The following is a 13,584-nucleotide window of genomic DNA, read 5'->3' on the forward strand; positions in this document are numbered from 1 at the left end:
GTGATGTGTCATTGAGGAAGGGGTGAGTTGATCTTTTGTGACTCTGTTTGAGCTTCTGCGGGGTAAACGGTGGGCGTGCTGGTGTGCAGTGGGTTTTTGAAAGTGAAGTGGATAAAGTGGTGGTCGGTCCAGAGGAGTTCAGTGCTGTGGCTGTAGGAGATGCTGTTTCCTACAGTGAAGACGGGATCGACTGTGTTTCTTGCTGTGTGCATGGGAGAGGTGACTAGCTGTTTAAGTCCTACGTTGGTGATGTTCTCAAGGAGGGAGAAGGTGTTGGGATTGTTTTGGTTGTTCAGGTGGAAGTTGAGGTCTCTGAATAGGATGTAGTCGGTGGATGCAAGGGCCTGGAGTGAGATGAGGTCGAAAATGGTGTTGGTGAAAGAGGCGCAGGGACCAGGTGGTCTGTAGACAAGGGTGCCGTGGAGGGTGGTTTTCAGGTTGGTCTGGATTTGGAAGAGATCACAGATCAGGGCCCTTGCAGAGGACATCAGTCAAAGTCAGCACCATGGACAGAGAGCATACATCAGCACAATGGACAGTGGACATTGGTCACAATCAGTACCATGGCCAAGGAGGCATAGATCAGCGCCATGGAAAGAGGACACTGGTAACAATCAGCACCATAGACAAAGAGCATAGGACAGTGCCAGGGAAAGAGGCCACTGGTCAGAATCAGCACCATGGACAAGGAGGCATAGATCAGCGTCATGGAAAGAGGACACTGGGAACAATCAGCACCATGGACAAAGAGCATAGGACAGTGCCAGGAAAAAAGGGCACTGGTCAGAATCATCACCATGGAGAGAGGACACTGGTCAAGTAAAACTCAACATGGCTAGTGCATGCTCAGCACCATGAAGAATGGGTGCAGGTAGAGTGGGACTGGCCCACGGACGGAGAGCTCAGAACAAGATCAGAAGTACCATGGCCATTGCATTACAGCATTCGTATAGTGCTAACCAGCCCATTTGGCGCTGATCCTCAGCATTGCAGAGATGTCACCCACATTCTGCCATTATCATCATTTGAAGTTGAAGTACATTGAGACCTGCCCCTTAGTAACTTTACACAGTCCTGACTTTGATCAGAAATGTCTTGGTGACAGGGTGGCAGTTGATGCAATTATCAAGGCTTTGCAGCTCAAGTCTACCCTTCAGAAGAGAAACCATTTGCTCACTTGTAGTACAGCATTGAACTGTACTGTAGCATTTCTGTACCACTTATGACCCACATGTGGGGTGCTGAAGAGCTTACCAACAGAGATAGCATGCTACACCATGTTGGGTATGTGAATAGAGGAGTGCTATTTTTGTTTTGAGCCTATATGTAAAGTGTTTACATGTCATGTGTGATTACCTCCCATGTTAATATCCTCCAGGTAGAAATGCACTTGAATGAGTAAAAAGATGCCAAAGGACGAGAATGGGAATTTGTGAAATAAGCACCAAGCACCTTTTCTTATTAAAGACTAGGATACTGATACTGCCTACTAGGCCCCCACCCCAACCCCCCACTCCCCCATCCCCTCAGTGCCTTGAGACCCTCACAGGTGAGTAGTGCGCTTACAATTCCCTGATTGGTTGATTGATACTGCTGAACAAACACACCTATTAATCAGGAAGGAATAGGATGTGGAAGAGCAATCGAAGCTGTCAACCAGAGCGGACACTACACAATCTTTAAAGAGCCTAGATTCCACCTAATCCTACAAGGTGGTGGAAGTGAAACTTTTGAGTTGGAGCTCTCTCACAAGCCCCTCTAGTGCTCTCAAAGGCTCCCAAAAGCAGATGAGCACCAATTGGGTTCACCCTAGTTGTGTCATAACCCAGATCATTACAAGACGGCATCATGCACATGTGATGATGAGTGATGGAGTGCTTGGTAGGTTGCTGCCCTGTATGCACAAAAGTTAATCAGCCTGTCTTGTTTTGCCCTTTTTTCACTTTTCTCTTTATGTGACCCCAATAATTTTCTTAGATCTCAGAAACCCTTGCTCTTTCTAGATTGCATTAGGAGGCATCCTCCAGACCTTCTAGAATTTCTACTCAGATAACTTAAACTTTCATTATTAGTAATGATTGACTGTTCAAGGTAAAAAAGAAAACAAGTTACTTACCTGTAACTGTAGTTCTCCAGTATTGGAAGCTTTCATAGATTTCCATGCCTGAATCATTCGCCGTCTCGACGACGGGGAATGATTCAGGCATGTGAATCTATGAAAGCTCCAATACTGGAGTAATGGTCAGTATCCCATCTCGAAAATAAGGGCTGAAACAATGGACTCCTTGCTTTATCTTCCTTTCTGAGGTGAATGAGGACAATAAAAAAAAAAATCCAATTGAAAAATGCACCCAATTTCAGTTTGGCGTGGCACATTTCATGCCGATACGTTAAGTGGGAGCTTAACAAAAGAGGGTTCAAAAAAGTGACAGCTCCCATATTTAACCCCACCCCCCCAAAAAATGTTTCTTCTCTGATGCAGAAAAAACAGCATAACAGAAATACCGAAATTTGGCATGAAAGTATAATTTTACTCGAGGAAGTACCTTTGCTTAGTTTGGTGTAAATCGCTGCAGTAACTTTTGAGGAATTGACATTAAAAATGTGATGGGTTTGCATGTGTTAAAAGTTGAAGCTATCTGGACCGTTACTCAGCAAAGATATGCAAACTCAGATCTTTTTCTTGTGTTGTCCTTTTCAGGTCCACGAACCCAAAGTCTGACCGCAGACCACATGCTCTCCAATTGACTGGGTGCAACTTGAGAAAAACAAAATGGAGCTGTTATTACAGGACGCGGGCATTCAGTCAACAAGTCCCGAAAAAAATTGAAAACAAATAAGGGGACAGGGGTAGCATCTCCTGCCTCTGGGGGTGAAAGAATGATAAATGAAAAATATAAAACTTGATTTTGCTGCAAGAATCACAAATCCCAGAGCGGCCTCTGTGCTCCGAAAACCCTGGTTGAGGGATCTCAAATCCATGACAAGAGTCTTGGACCCATGATGGACCTTCTGCAGGTGTCTGGGGACAAGGTCTTTTATGATCCTGCCTCATTACGAGAGAGCCACCCGATGCAGCCACTGTTCGCTCACAATATAATAACATCCGACAATAAGGTGAGTACGAAGTACAAGAATTAGCAATCCCCAATCCAGAACTACTGTCTGAAAACGGGAAGTTAAGGGTCACAACACCCAGAATGTAAGCCACAGCGCAGGATTCCACAGTTGTAGAAGAATTCAGAAAGAGAATTCAACTGTAACAGCATCCTTGCATTGAACATCCCCCTCGTAATTCACTGTTTAATGTTTTGCTTTTTTCTCTTTTTTAAACACGGGGAGTGAGTGTGATGCTCGTTTCACTTGTGCGCCTGTTTTTTATGTGGCACTCAGCACCTTCCTTTTGGAATGCCTCCTCTGTCTTCATCGCTTCCAGTTTCCTGTAGACCTCTCAGCTGCAGTGGCTGTGTGGAATCCTGTCGCTGTTGGCGACACTCTTTATCTGCCTGCATTCTTGATGAGTGAATGAAATAATACCTGTGAGCACAGTTTCGCAAAAAGGCATTTAGGTGATGGAACCATGTTCCCCAATTACTGCAGAAAACAACATCATAAAGACGAGCGTTAAGGGCTTTCCTAAATGCATGGTGACCTCTATTGCGCAAAGGCCAAATGGTAAAGGGTTCCAGAGTACGGAAGCCAAAACAGAGATGGCTCTACCTTGAGGGCGAGTTCTTCTGTATTGGTGGATATCAAGGCACTTCTGGAGCATAGAAGACGGGCAGATGAATATGGAAGGAGTCTTCTGCAGAGTTTTTTGGATTCTGGACCACAAATTGCGTGAAGGCCGTGGTAGAAGATTTTAACCTGAAATATCCAGCCCACCAACAACCAATTTAGCCCTAGGCACACAGCTGATACTTGTTTATATTTGTGCTGCTTACAAGCTAAGCAGACTGCAGTGTTTTCAATAACCTGCAGATACTGAATGGTTGCCTTTGGTAAGCCCAGGTAGCAACTAAGGGGTAATCTAAATTTGATAGAATCTCTGCTCCAACCAAAGGCGTAGCAAGAGAGGTGGAACTAATGGAAGGATTTTCATCAACAACCTTATTTGGTAAAACACGCCGAAACTACAGCATTGACCTGGTCCCTCAGATTCACTTCCTTCTTGTTGACTGGTCATGGTAATGTCGCCATGGGTTTCAGACACACAGTGGGGGTCCACAAGCTACCTTGGACTAGGATCAGAACCTCATTTTTGCTAGCGTTGAGCTTCAGCAGATTGTCAATCATCTTGCGTTGGATCACCAGAAAGCAAGCATGAAGTGAGCCTGCAAGTTATGATGGGGGGGTCAACGTGCAGGATCCGTTGGGGATCGGACTAAATCAAAAGATCGCATGATGGTTAAGAGTGGCTTAATTCATATGTAGAACAAAATAAGACACAATATTATCAGCACCATGGAGAGAAGGCATTAATCTGAATGTGTGCCATGGACAGAGGCCGTGGATCGGAATCAGCGCCGTGGGAAGAGTGTGGCATCATTTGCAGAGGGCACAGCAAGGTCGGTGCCACTAACAGCGCACTCAGATCATGTGTGACTCAGCCCCCTAGGCAGTATGCACAAGTCAGATTAAGTTCAGCACCATGGACAGAAGGCACACGGCAGTCATATCACTCCACACATCGAGGGTACAGAGCAAGAGCGACAATAACAAACAGAGAAAAGAGGTCAGAACAGGAGGATCAGGAAAGGTCAGAACAGAATCAGAAACACCGTTGACAAAGAGGGCAGGTCAGAACAGGATCAGAAGTACCGTGGACAGAAAGGACAAGCCAGAACAGGATCAGAAGCACAGTGGACAATGAAGACAGGAAAGGTCAGAATGGGATCAGTAGCACCGTGGGCAGAGAGAACAGGTCAGAACAGGAGCAGAAGCACCGTGGACAGACCGGACAGGCCAGGTCAGCAGCACCGAGGCCAGGTCAGCAGCACCGAGCACAGGTCAGCAGCACCGAGGACAGGTCAGCACAGATCAGGATCGTTGTGGACAGAAGTAACAGGCCAAAACACAATCCGAAGCACCGTAGACAGAAAGGACAGGTCAGAACAGGATCAACCGCGCCGTGGACAGGGTGGACAGGTCAGAACAGGATCACCCGCGCCGTGGAGGTCGGAGCAGGTCCAGTACCTGGACAGCAGCCACGGGAAAGAGCAGGATGAGCACGAGGATCAGTGGCCGAGGGTCAGCGCGAGATCAGCATCACGGGGAAGGAGCACAGGTTAGAGCAGGCGCGCAGCAGGCTCTGAAGTTGCATTGTCCATGGACAAAGGGGAAGGGACATTGGGCAGTAGATCTGAGGGAAATGTCAGAGCCAGGGTGGCAGCAGCAGAGACGGAGGGACCGACTGAGATTAATACAGTAAACATTATGCAACGATGGGATCAGAACCAGCACAGAGGACAGAGAGGGCGCGGATCTCAGGGCACGTGTCAGCGGCAAGTCAGCACCATGGACAGAGGGCTGAGCTCTGAGGGCAAATGTAAACGCTGGATCAAAACAGCTATCGGAGACTACTTGGTAGGATCAGCACGGTACACAAAGGGCACTGATTGCAGTAGGATCTGCACGATGGATAGAGGGCCCTGGATAGGGTAGGATCCTCACCATGGACAGAGGGAACCGATAGGAGCACAATCTGCTCCATGGACTGAGAGCACTGGATGGAGTGGGATCCTCACCATGGGCAGAGCGCACCGATTGGAGCACGATCTGCACCATGGGCAGAGTGCACTGGATAAAGTAGGATCCTCACCATGGGCTGAGGGCACTGGTTGTAGTAGGATCCTCACCATAGAAAGATGGCGGTGGTTGGAGCAGGATCTGCACCATGGCCAAGGGTACTGGATAGAGTAGGATCTGCACCATGGAAAGACAGCGCAGATAGGAGCACAATCTCCAACATGGACATAGGGCACGGGTTGTAGTAGGATCCACACCATAGAAAGATGGCTCAGGTTCTGCACCATGGACAGAGAGCGGCAGTCGGAGCAGGATCTGCACTATGGATTGAGGGCACTGGATAGAGTAGGATCTGCACTATGGACAGTGGGGACCGATCAGAGCACGATCTGCAATATGGACTGAGGGCACTGGATGGAGTAGGATGTGCACCATAGACAGAGGGCACAGATCGGAGCACGATCTGCACTATGAACTTAGGACACTGGTTGTAGGGTCCACACCCTAAAAAGACGGTGCCGATTCCAGTAGGATCTGCACCATGGACAGAGGGCACTAGATGGAGTAGGATCTGCACCAGGGATTGAGGGCACCGGTTGTTGTAGAATCCTCAGCATATTAAAAACGTAATGGGCGTCCCTTCAGAAGAAAGCAAAGCGTTTATTTAGCAAAGGGAACAAGCAGTGGCATAGCCAATAGGTCTCGCCTTTGGGACCGTATAAGTGTTTAGCCATGCAACACTTGATGTTGTTGCACCAAGGATATTGTGCTGCATAACTCAAAACTTATAAGGTCCCAAAAGCGAGACCTATTGTTACAAAACATCACCAGTAAAGCAGTCAGATGTAATTATTTTTAATTTCACAATATTTATTGCAAGTATATAGTGGCTTGGTCAGGTAGCTGCCTGTTTTCTCTTTTTGTTTTTGTGGCGCTTGCAATAAAAAATACCCATTGCGACAGCTTGCCAAGTCCGGATACATTGAGTTTGCCAATGCTTGTTTGTAGTGGCTCGGCTGCCTCTTTGCACCCCGTGGGCTGTTTCAGCTGAGGTCTCAGATAGTGAGGCGCATGAGGTTTAGACTGCCCACTTCTAATTCAGATGTTGGCACCTTCCTAAGGATTGGTGCAACTAATGTTTGCTTCTGTTTTCAAGCATAGCGCTTATGAGGTGTGAAGCGCTATTTACACTTTGTTCACTTCCCTGATCATTGTTACCGGACCGGTAATACCGGTAGCAATAGAAAGTGCAAAAGTAAAAAGAAATGTGTAACCAATACAAAGAAAGATGACGTAAAAGCCGCTTAAACGTGTTTCCTTAATTTTTGGGGTTATTGATTCATTGGCTGCAAAGCATTTTGGGGTTATTGATTCATTGGCTGCAAAAGCATCTTTCGAATTATATTCACGACAAGAGACAGCAGGGGAATTCTTATCAATGTGGTCATTTAAAGGACTCTTCCATTTGCCTTTCAAAATTATTTAACTGCACAGAAATGTGAGTTTTTACCTGATTAGCATAAAAGAAAGCAAAGTATGTACATGTCGTGCACTACAATGACGAAAAATCAGGAATGAATGGAAAATATAAAAACTAAAAGTTCCATAATGCCTCTGGTGAAATGAATCCCTCAACGGGGGCCGAGCACTTTCAAATGTTGAACGAGCTGATTTGTTGGGGTATCTCTAGCGCTTTCAAGCATATGAACGTGGTCCGTCGGAGCCTTGCTTCTTGCGCGGGGGTGCGTGCACCCCCGAAACGGCTATTCTGTCCCTTGCCCTTTGAACTGCGTCATTGTTTACACTGGGGGTAGATGTTTTTTTGTTGACAAAGATTAAAGAAAAATCAACATATGTTTGTGAAGACTTACAGTGCTGAGAAGGAATGACTGACAATTGAGAGACTACGAATACAAAGCGTGAAATGAAACTAAAGGGGGCTGGACCTGCCCAACCTGAAAAGCGTGTGATCTGCAATTACTTTGCATCAATTTAATTTCCTGTGTTGTCATTGGGACATCCTTCGCAGCATTACATTTAAATATAGCACCCAGGAGCGATCCAGTCTATACAGTGCTCTGTGAAACTAGAATTTCGCAATCAATGCTAACAAAGCGCAGCAAGGCACACAGGGAAATAAATGAATTTTCATGCAAACTCACACCTAGCCTCATGTACCTCTGGCGCTATTACCGGACTGGTGGTCTGAGCTCCTCTTAATGTTTTTAGGCGCTATGTGTGTGGTTGGGGGTTAGGGGTCTGGCTTCGAACACATAAGGGCAGCATTGTAAAGAACAGGAGTGACAAAGAGTGTCTGAACTGTTTTGTTTGTTTAAAAATTGTGATGTAGCGCTCGTATGCTGCCTGTCTGCTGTTTCAAAGCGCTTTGAGACACTGTAAGCATACAGGCATGACAAGACAGGGCTCAGAGAATACAGTGATAGTGTACTATGTATGCAGGGGCACGGGCTATAGAATAACAACAACAAGCAACGCGAGGGTCGAGGGAGGAATGTTGGTGGTAATAAAGCAGGACAGAGGATAGGATGGTGTGGCAGCAGGTGTGAGTGGGGGGGAGTGGAGGCCAGCAGAGTAACGCAATCTGTGGTGGGGGAGGGGGAGGAAATTGAAGCATGGAGAGAGGCACACAAGGCTTAATGAGCCTTGACAGAAACCCACATGGCGGCTGCACGCGTGCACGCGCACGTGCACGAAGCTTGAGGCCAGGAAAAGCCTGTGGTAGCACTTTCAAAAGCCTCTCACTAAATTTCTCGCAGAGCAACGCATGTGCTGGCTCAGCGAGACCTAAAAAGGGAACTAAGGGGGTATTTTTGCATATGATGGGTCTCTCTGCAGTGAGACTTACACCGAGAGTTCCTATATCCAATCTATAACCAACCCATAATCATGGGTGGGAAGGGAAAGACACCCTGTTCTTTATATAGCCCTCACTCACTCTAATAGTGACATGCTTCATCATTGGGCTCACCTCAACTCTTAAAGGTCGGGGTTGGCTAAACCGTGTTTCAGGGAGCAAAAGGTGTATGGGGCGTAACTTTAAAGGTAAAATTCCTCACCCAATCCTAACATAGCCTTTATTAGTGGAGTGGGAGGGAAGGATAAAAACACTATGGTAGGATATTTAGTATCTGATGGTCCTATGACCCTAAACTAGACACCAACATGTTTCAGCCCTCTCTAGTGGCCTAGAAAATGGTCCTGGGCTTTCACCAGGGTGGGATGCGATGAGGTCACTTCCCCCAAAGACGTGAGTGCATTATAGGTACGCAATTTGCACAAGGCACATTTAGTATTAGAGCCAGCATTAGAGCAGCCCTGTGATTCCCCCCTGAGAGCCTGTGCAGTGTGACCAGCATCGGGAGAGGAGCACGGAGGCGGCGGCCTAGATGAAGGTAAGTTGTTTAATTTTTTTTATTCCCTCCACAGACCCCTCCCCCCAACACCCCGTTTGCGTTGTCCCTCCACCTCCTGTTTAAAGCAGCTACCCATGTATCTACTTCTTCACGCCTCTCTTTGTGTCCTTTTATTTGTTGCGCTGCCCAAATAATTCCACAATGAAGGATGTGCATGCTAGCTGCTTCCCAGCGCTCAGGGTCGGCTTTACTAATAACACACGGAAATGTGCACATTATGAGCGTGCACTCGAGGCACGAGATCCTTCCTCTTTTACAATGAAAGGGTCCTGTAAGAATCCTAATAATGCTCACACAAATAGACATTTCAAAGAAAGGCAGGGAGGTAATAAGGGAGTAATTGGGAAACACAGAGAATAGTGGGAGAAGGAAGGGGAGCCAAGAGAGAGAGAGAGAGAGAGAGAGAGAAGGGTTGGATGGAACGATTGACAGAACTAAGGAGGAAAGGAGGTTGGAAAGGAGGAAAGAAGGCAAGAAATGAGGAAAGAAGGAAAGAAACCTGGAAGAAGAAGAAAGGGGAGAAAGCTATGCTAAAAGAAGGAATGATTAAGGGAAAGAAGGGAAAGGTGGAGGAGGGGAGAGGAGATGGAATGGGAGGAGTGATGGTGCAGTAGAAGGGAGATGTAGAGTGGATGCAGAGAGGGGGAAATGGATTCCAAAGGGTAAGGGTGGAGGGGTGTGTTAGGAAGAAAGGTGTGGCCCCGGGCTAACTTACCTGGAATGTGCTTGGCCCACCCGATGATCACCACCAGCTCGCGGTCTGCCAGGTCGCACAGGGTGGTGAGCGCCTTGATGTCGCTCTCAGGCATTGACGGGTCGGGCATGGCGTAGATCTTCTCAGGCTCTGCCACCAGCAGGTGTGAGACAATTTTAGTCACTGCAAAGTTTAACCGAGAATTCAACACATTGAAGGACACGGAGTCCAGATACACGCAAAAGGGACACAGAGAGCACGGTAGACAGATGTACAGAGAGAACCTCTCCACACACAAAGAAAAACAGAGAGCCCACGTACACACAGGCACAGATAGGCATAGGGGATAATTGTACACAAAGGGGTAGAGGGACACAGAGATTACATAAACAGAGGGGCACACAGAAAATGTGTGCAAAAATACACGGAGGAACACAGAGAACACAAGTAGAAATGGGCAAAGCCAGCACATGATAACACAGACCCAGGGTGCATGGCCAAGATGGCGGTAGAGTACGAGAAATTCTCCTGCGCTATGCGTCCAGCCTTCCGTAATGTTTTTTTTATGCCCTGTCCACCATCTTACCCATGGTTCTGAGATTCAGCGGGGTCCGCAGGTACCCCCTAGGAGCGTGTTGACCCCTGCCCATAGAGTCTGGGCCAAAGCCGTGGCCAACGGCCCACGGCAACATGAGAGGAAGTTGATAATTGGGGACGCATTGGAGCCTCTGAGTGAGCTCTGGTGCCATCGGTGTGGTGCTGCGGCCTCGCCCTTCTCTGGTCCTTGTGCTGCATATACTGTGGTGGCCTGGGACGGTCTGCTCAGACCCAGGGAGGACCAGGAATGACCAGCACCCCCTGGCCCAAGCACCACCACACGAGGCAGCAAAGCTGAGCCTTTCCCACACATTTGTGATCTGGCTACAGTTAGGGGCCAACTGCAGGACAGCAAACTGTGGCATAGTGGAGTATCCGCCTCAACTGAGACCCGGGAGACTGGGTGGTGTGCCCACTTTGATGGTGACTGGTGCCCAGTGGAACCTGGGTAAGTGGGGGCCACCGCAACACGAGCATGGAGGCAACTAGGAATCCTTTTCTGGAGGACACCGAGAGGAGGGCTGGGCAGGCGGATCTCGATGAATAGTGAGAGGATCAAACCCCTCAACGTGGTAGCCCATAAGTCCTGAAAGGACCCCTCACTAAAAAAATGCTAGCCAAGGCCAGCTCCAGGCAAACAGAGACACACCACGAGCGCAGTCCTGAAAAGATGGATAGCAGGGAACCATGCCTCCTTGTTACAGTCTGCCTGGACATTTACCAGCTATGAGAGGAGTTTTTGAAGGATATTGAAGAAATCTGACACAAAATAGTGGAACTGGGACATTGAGTCTCCTCACTAGAGACCAGCAGTGATGCAAGGGAGGACGACCTGAACACTCACAGGAGTGAGTTGATGGAGTTGTGACAGCAAAACCATATGCTACAGGCACACACTGAGGACTAGGAGTATAGATCCCAACAGTCTAACATTAAAATCAGGGCACCTGTGGGGGGAGGGTTGGGGGGGCAGAGAAAGGAGACATTGAAGAGTCACAAACATACAATTGGAAATAACCGCAAGAGTCACAGGCTTGAGCAGCACAGGCCCAGCTATTCTCCTGTGCCTACACTATTTCCACCCAAAGGGGGCCATCATGGAAGCAACTCGTCAGTCTGGCCCCATATAATTTGAAGGGGCCACGATTCATCTCTACCAGGACCTAGCGTTGGGGACCCTATAGTGTGGCTTATAACTGAAGCCTCTTACTACCCTCTTGTGGAGCAAGTACGTGAAGTACTGCTGGTCGCACCAACTCCGCTGTCTCTTCACATGGAACTGTTCACCCCAGGCAGTCCACACCCTTGCTGAGGCCGTATCCATTTCAACCATCCCAGTGATGGCAGGCCAACACCGAGGTGGAGCAACTACTGAAAGTTGGGTGCCAGCCATGGTGTAAAGGCAGATGGACAAAGGTAATGAGAAAGAAGCTGGCCGCGAGGCCCGAAGAGGTTGAAATACAATGATAACAAGTTACTTACCTGTAACTTTGGTTCTCCAGTATTGGAAACTTTTATAGATCCCCATGCTTGGATCATTCCCCGTCGTCGAGATGGGAGTCCCCGGTATACATAAAATAGCAATAGAAACTATTACAAAAGAAGAAACCAGGCCTAGGCCCATTCAAGTTTTGCAACATATCCACCTCTTCCTGTAAAAGAGAACAAATAAAATGAACAACCAATCCGATCAGCCTCACCATGTAGAACCTTCTTAAGAGAACCTCAGACCCTCAGATTTTTGTAGCCGTAGTGTAAAATTATAAATTAAGCTGCTGAAGGCTGAGCTTTCCCAGGGGCGGAGGGTGGTTCACATGGGAATCTATGAAAGTTTCCAATACTGGAGAACCAAAGTTACAGGTAAGTAACTTGTTTTCTTACTCCAGTATTGGAACTTTCATAGATTCCCATGCTTGAATCAGAGTAGCTAGCAGTTATGAGCACGTTTTTTTAACCTTGATTCCGTATTCATCCATTATAAACATTAACATCAACAGTCAATGGAATTCAACACATTTGTAACATAAGTAAAAATGAAGAAACAAGCAAATGAACTTCAAAAATGTGCAAAGAGCATAAGCAGAAAAAACAGAAGGAGTGTCGAAAGGGAAAGCTCACCACTTAATGAAAGAGGTTCCTCAGGACTGTTTGGCCCACTGCTGTGTCACTCTGCGTTGAAGAATCCAGGCAGTAATGTCTTGTAAATGTATGAGTACTGCTCCAGGTCGCTGCTCTGCAGCTCTCCCGGATAGGAACTCCGGCAAAGAGGGCTGTTGAAGAAGAAATCACCCTTGTGGAGTGAGCACGGACCCGACCCTCAAGGGGCTTGCCTGCTGCCCTGTGACAATACTGGATAGCGCTGGTAATCCAACTAGCAATCCCCTGCTTGGAAAGGGGAAAACCCTTACGAGGAGCACTGAAAGAGACAAATAGTTGAGGAGACTTCCTGAAGTCTTTAGTATGTTGAAGATAGAATTTTAAGCACCTCTGAATGTCCAGTGAGTGGAGTGCTTTTTCTGCCGGAGTACAAGGTTGAGGGAAAAAAGCTTTGAATATGACCGGCTCATTCAAATGAAAGTCTGAAGGCACTTTCGGTATGAACTTTGGGTTGGTACGGAGTATCACTGTCCCCTTTTTAAATTGGAGAAAAGGTTCCTGAATGGTGAGAGCCTGTAATTCACCTACTCTCCTAGCCGAAGTCAAGGCTAGCAGAAGAGTCACTTACCAGGAGAGGAATTTCAAATCCGCCCAGTGAATAGGTTCAAAGGGATGCTTCATGAGCTGGGTGAGAACCAAGTTAAGGTGCCAAAGAGGAGGCAGTGGCTTGACTGGAGGGAAGACTCTGAAAAGGCCCTTGAGAAACTGCTTAATTATCCTTGCCAACCAGAGGGAAGGACCAGAAGATGTGCGTCTGAAGCGAGAGATGGCGGCAAGATGAACTTTGAAGGATGAGTGAGCCAGCCCTGCTTTCGCTAATGAAAGAATGTAAGGAAGAACTTTAAGCGGTGCAGAAGAAAGAGGATGGATACCCTCTTGCTGGCACCAAATGCAGAAACACTTACACTTTAACCGGTATGTCTTGTTGATACTTGGGGCTCGAGCCTGAGAAAG

At 47.5% G+C, this 13,584-nt stretch overlaps 1 protein-coding gene across 2 annotated transcripts in view; it reads right to left on the reverse strand.

Annotated features, from left to right (window-relative positions):
* Window positions 1-13,584, reverse strand: part of ESRRB (estrogen related receptor beta) — a 301,561-nt gene that overhangs the window by 62,774 nt on the left and 225,203 nt on the right. For both annotated transcript variants that reach the window (XM_085628067.1, XM_085628066.1), the window contains exon 5: window positions 9,898-10,059. In XM_085628067.1, coding sequence (XP_085484193.1) covers window positions 9,898-10,059 — 162 coding nt within the window. The remainder of the gene's footprint in view (window positions 1-9,897; window positions 10,060-13,584) is intronic.

The sequence above is a fragment of the Triturus cristatus genome, chromosome 9 (assembly GCF_964204655.1).
Source record: "Triturus cristatus chromosome 9, aTriCri1.1, whole genome shotgun sequence".
Taxonomy (NCBI): domain Eukaryota; kingdom Metazoa; phylum Chordata; class Amphibia; order Caudata; family Salamandridae; genus Triturus; species Triturus cristatus.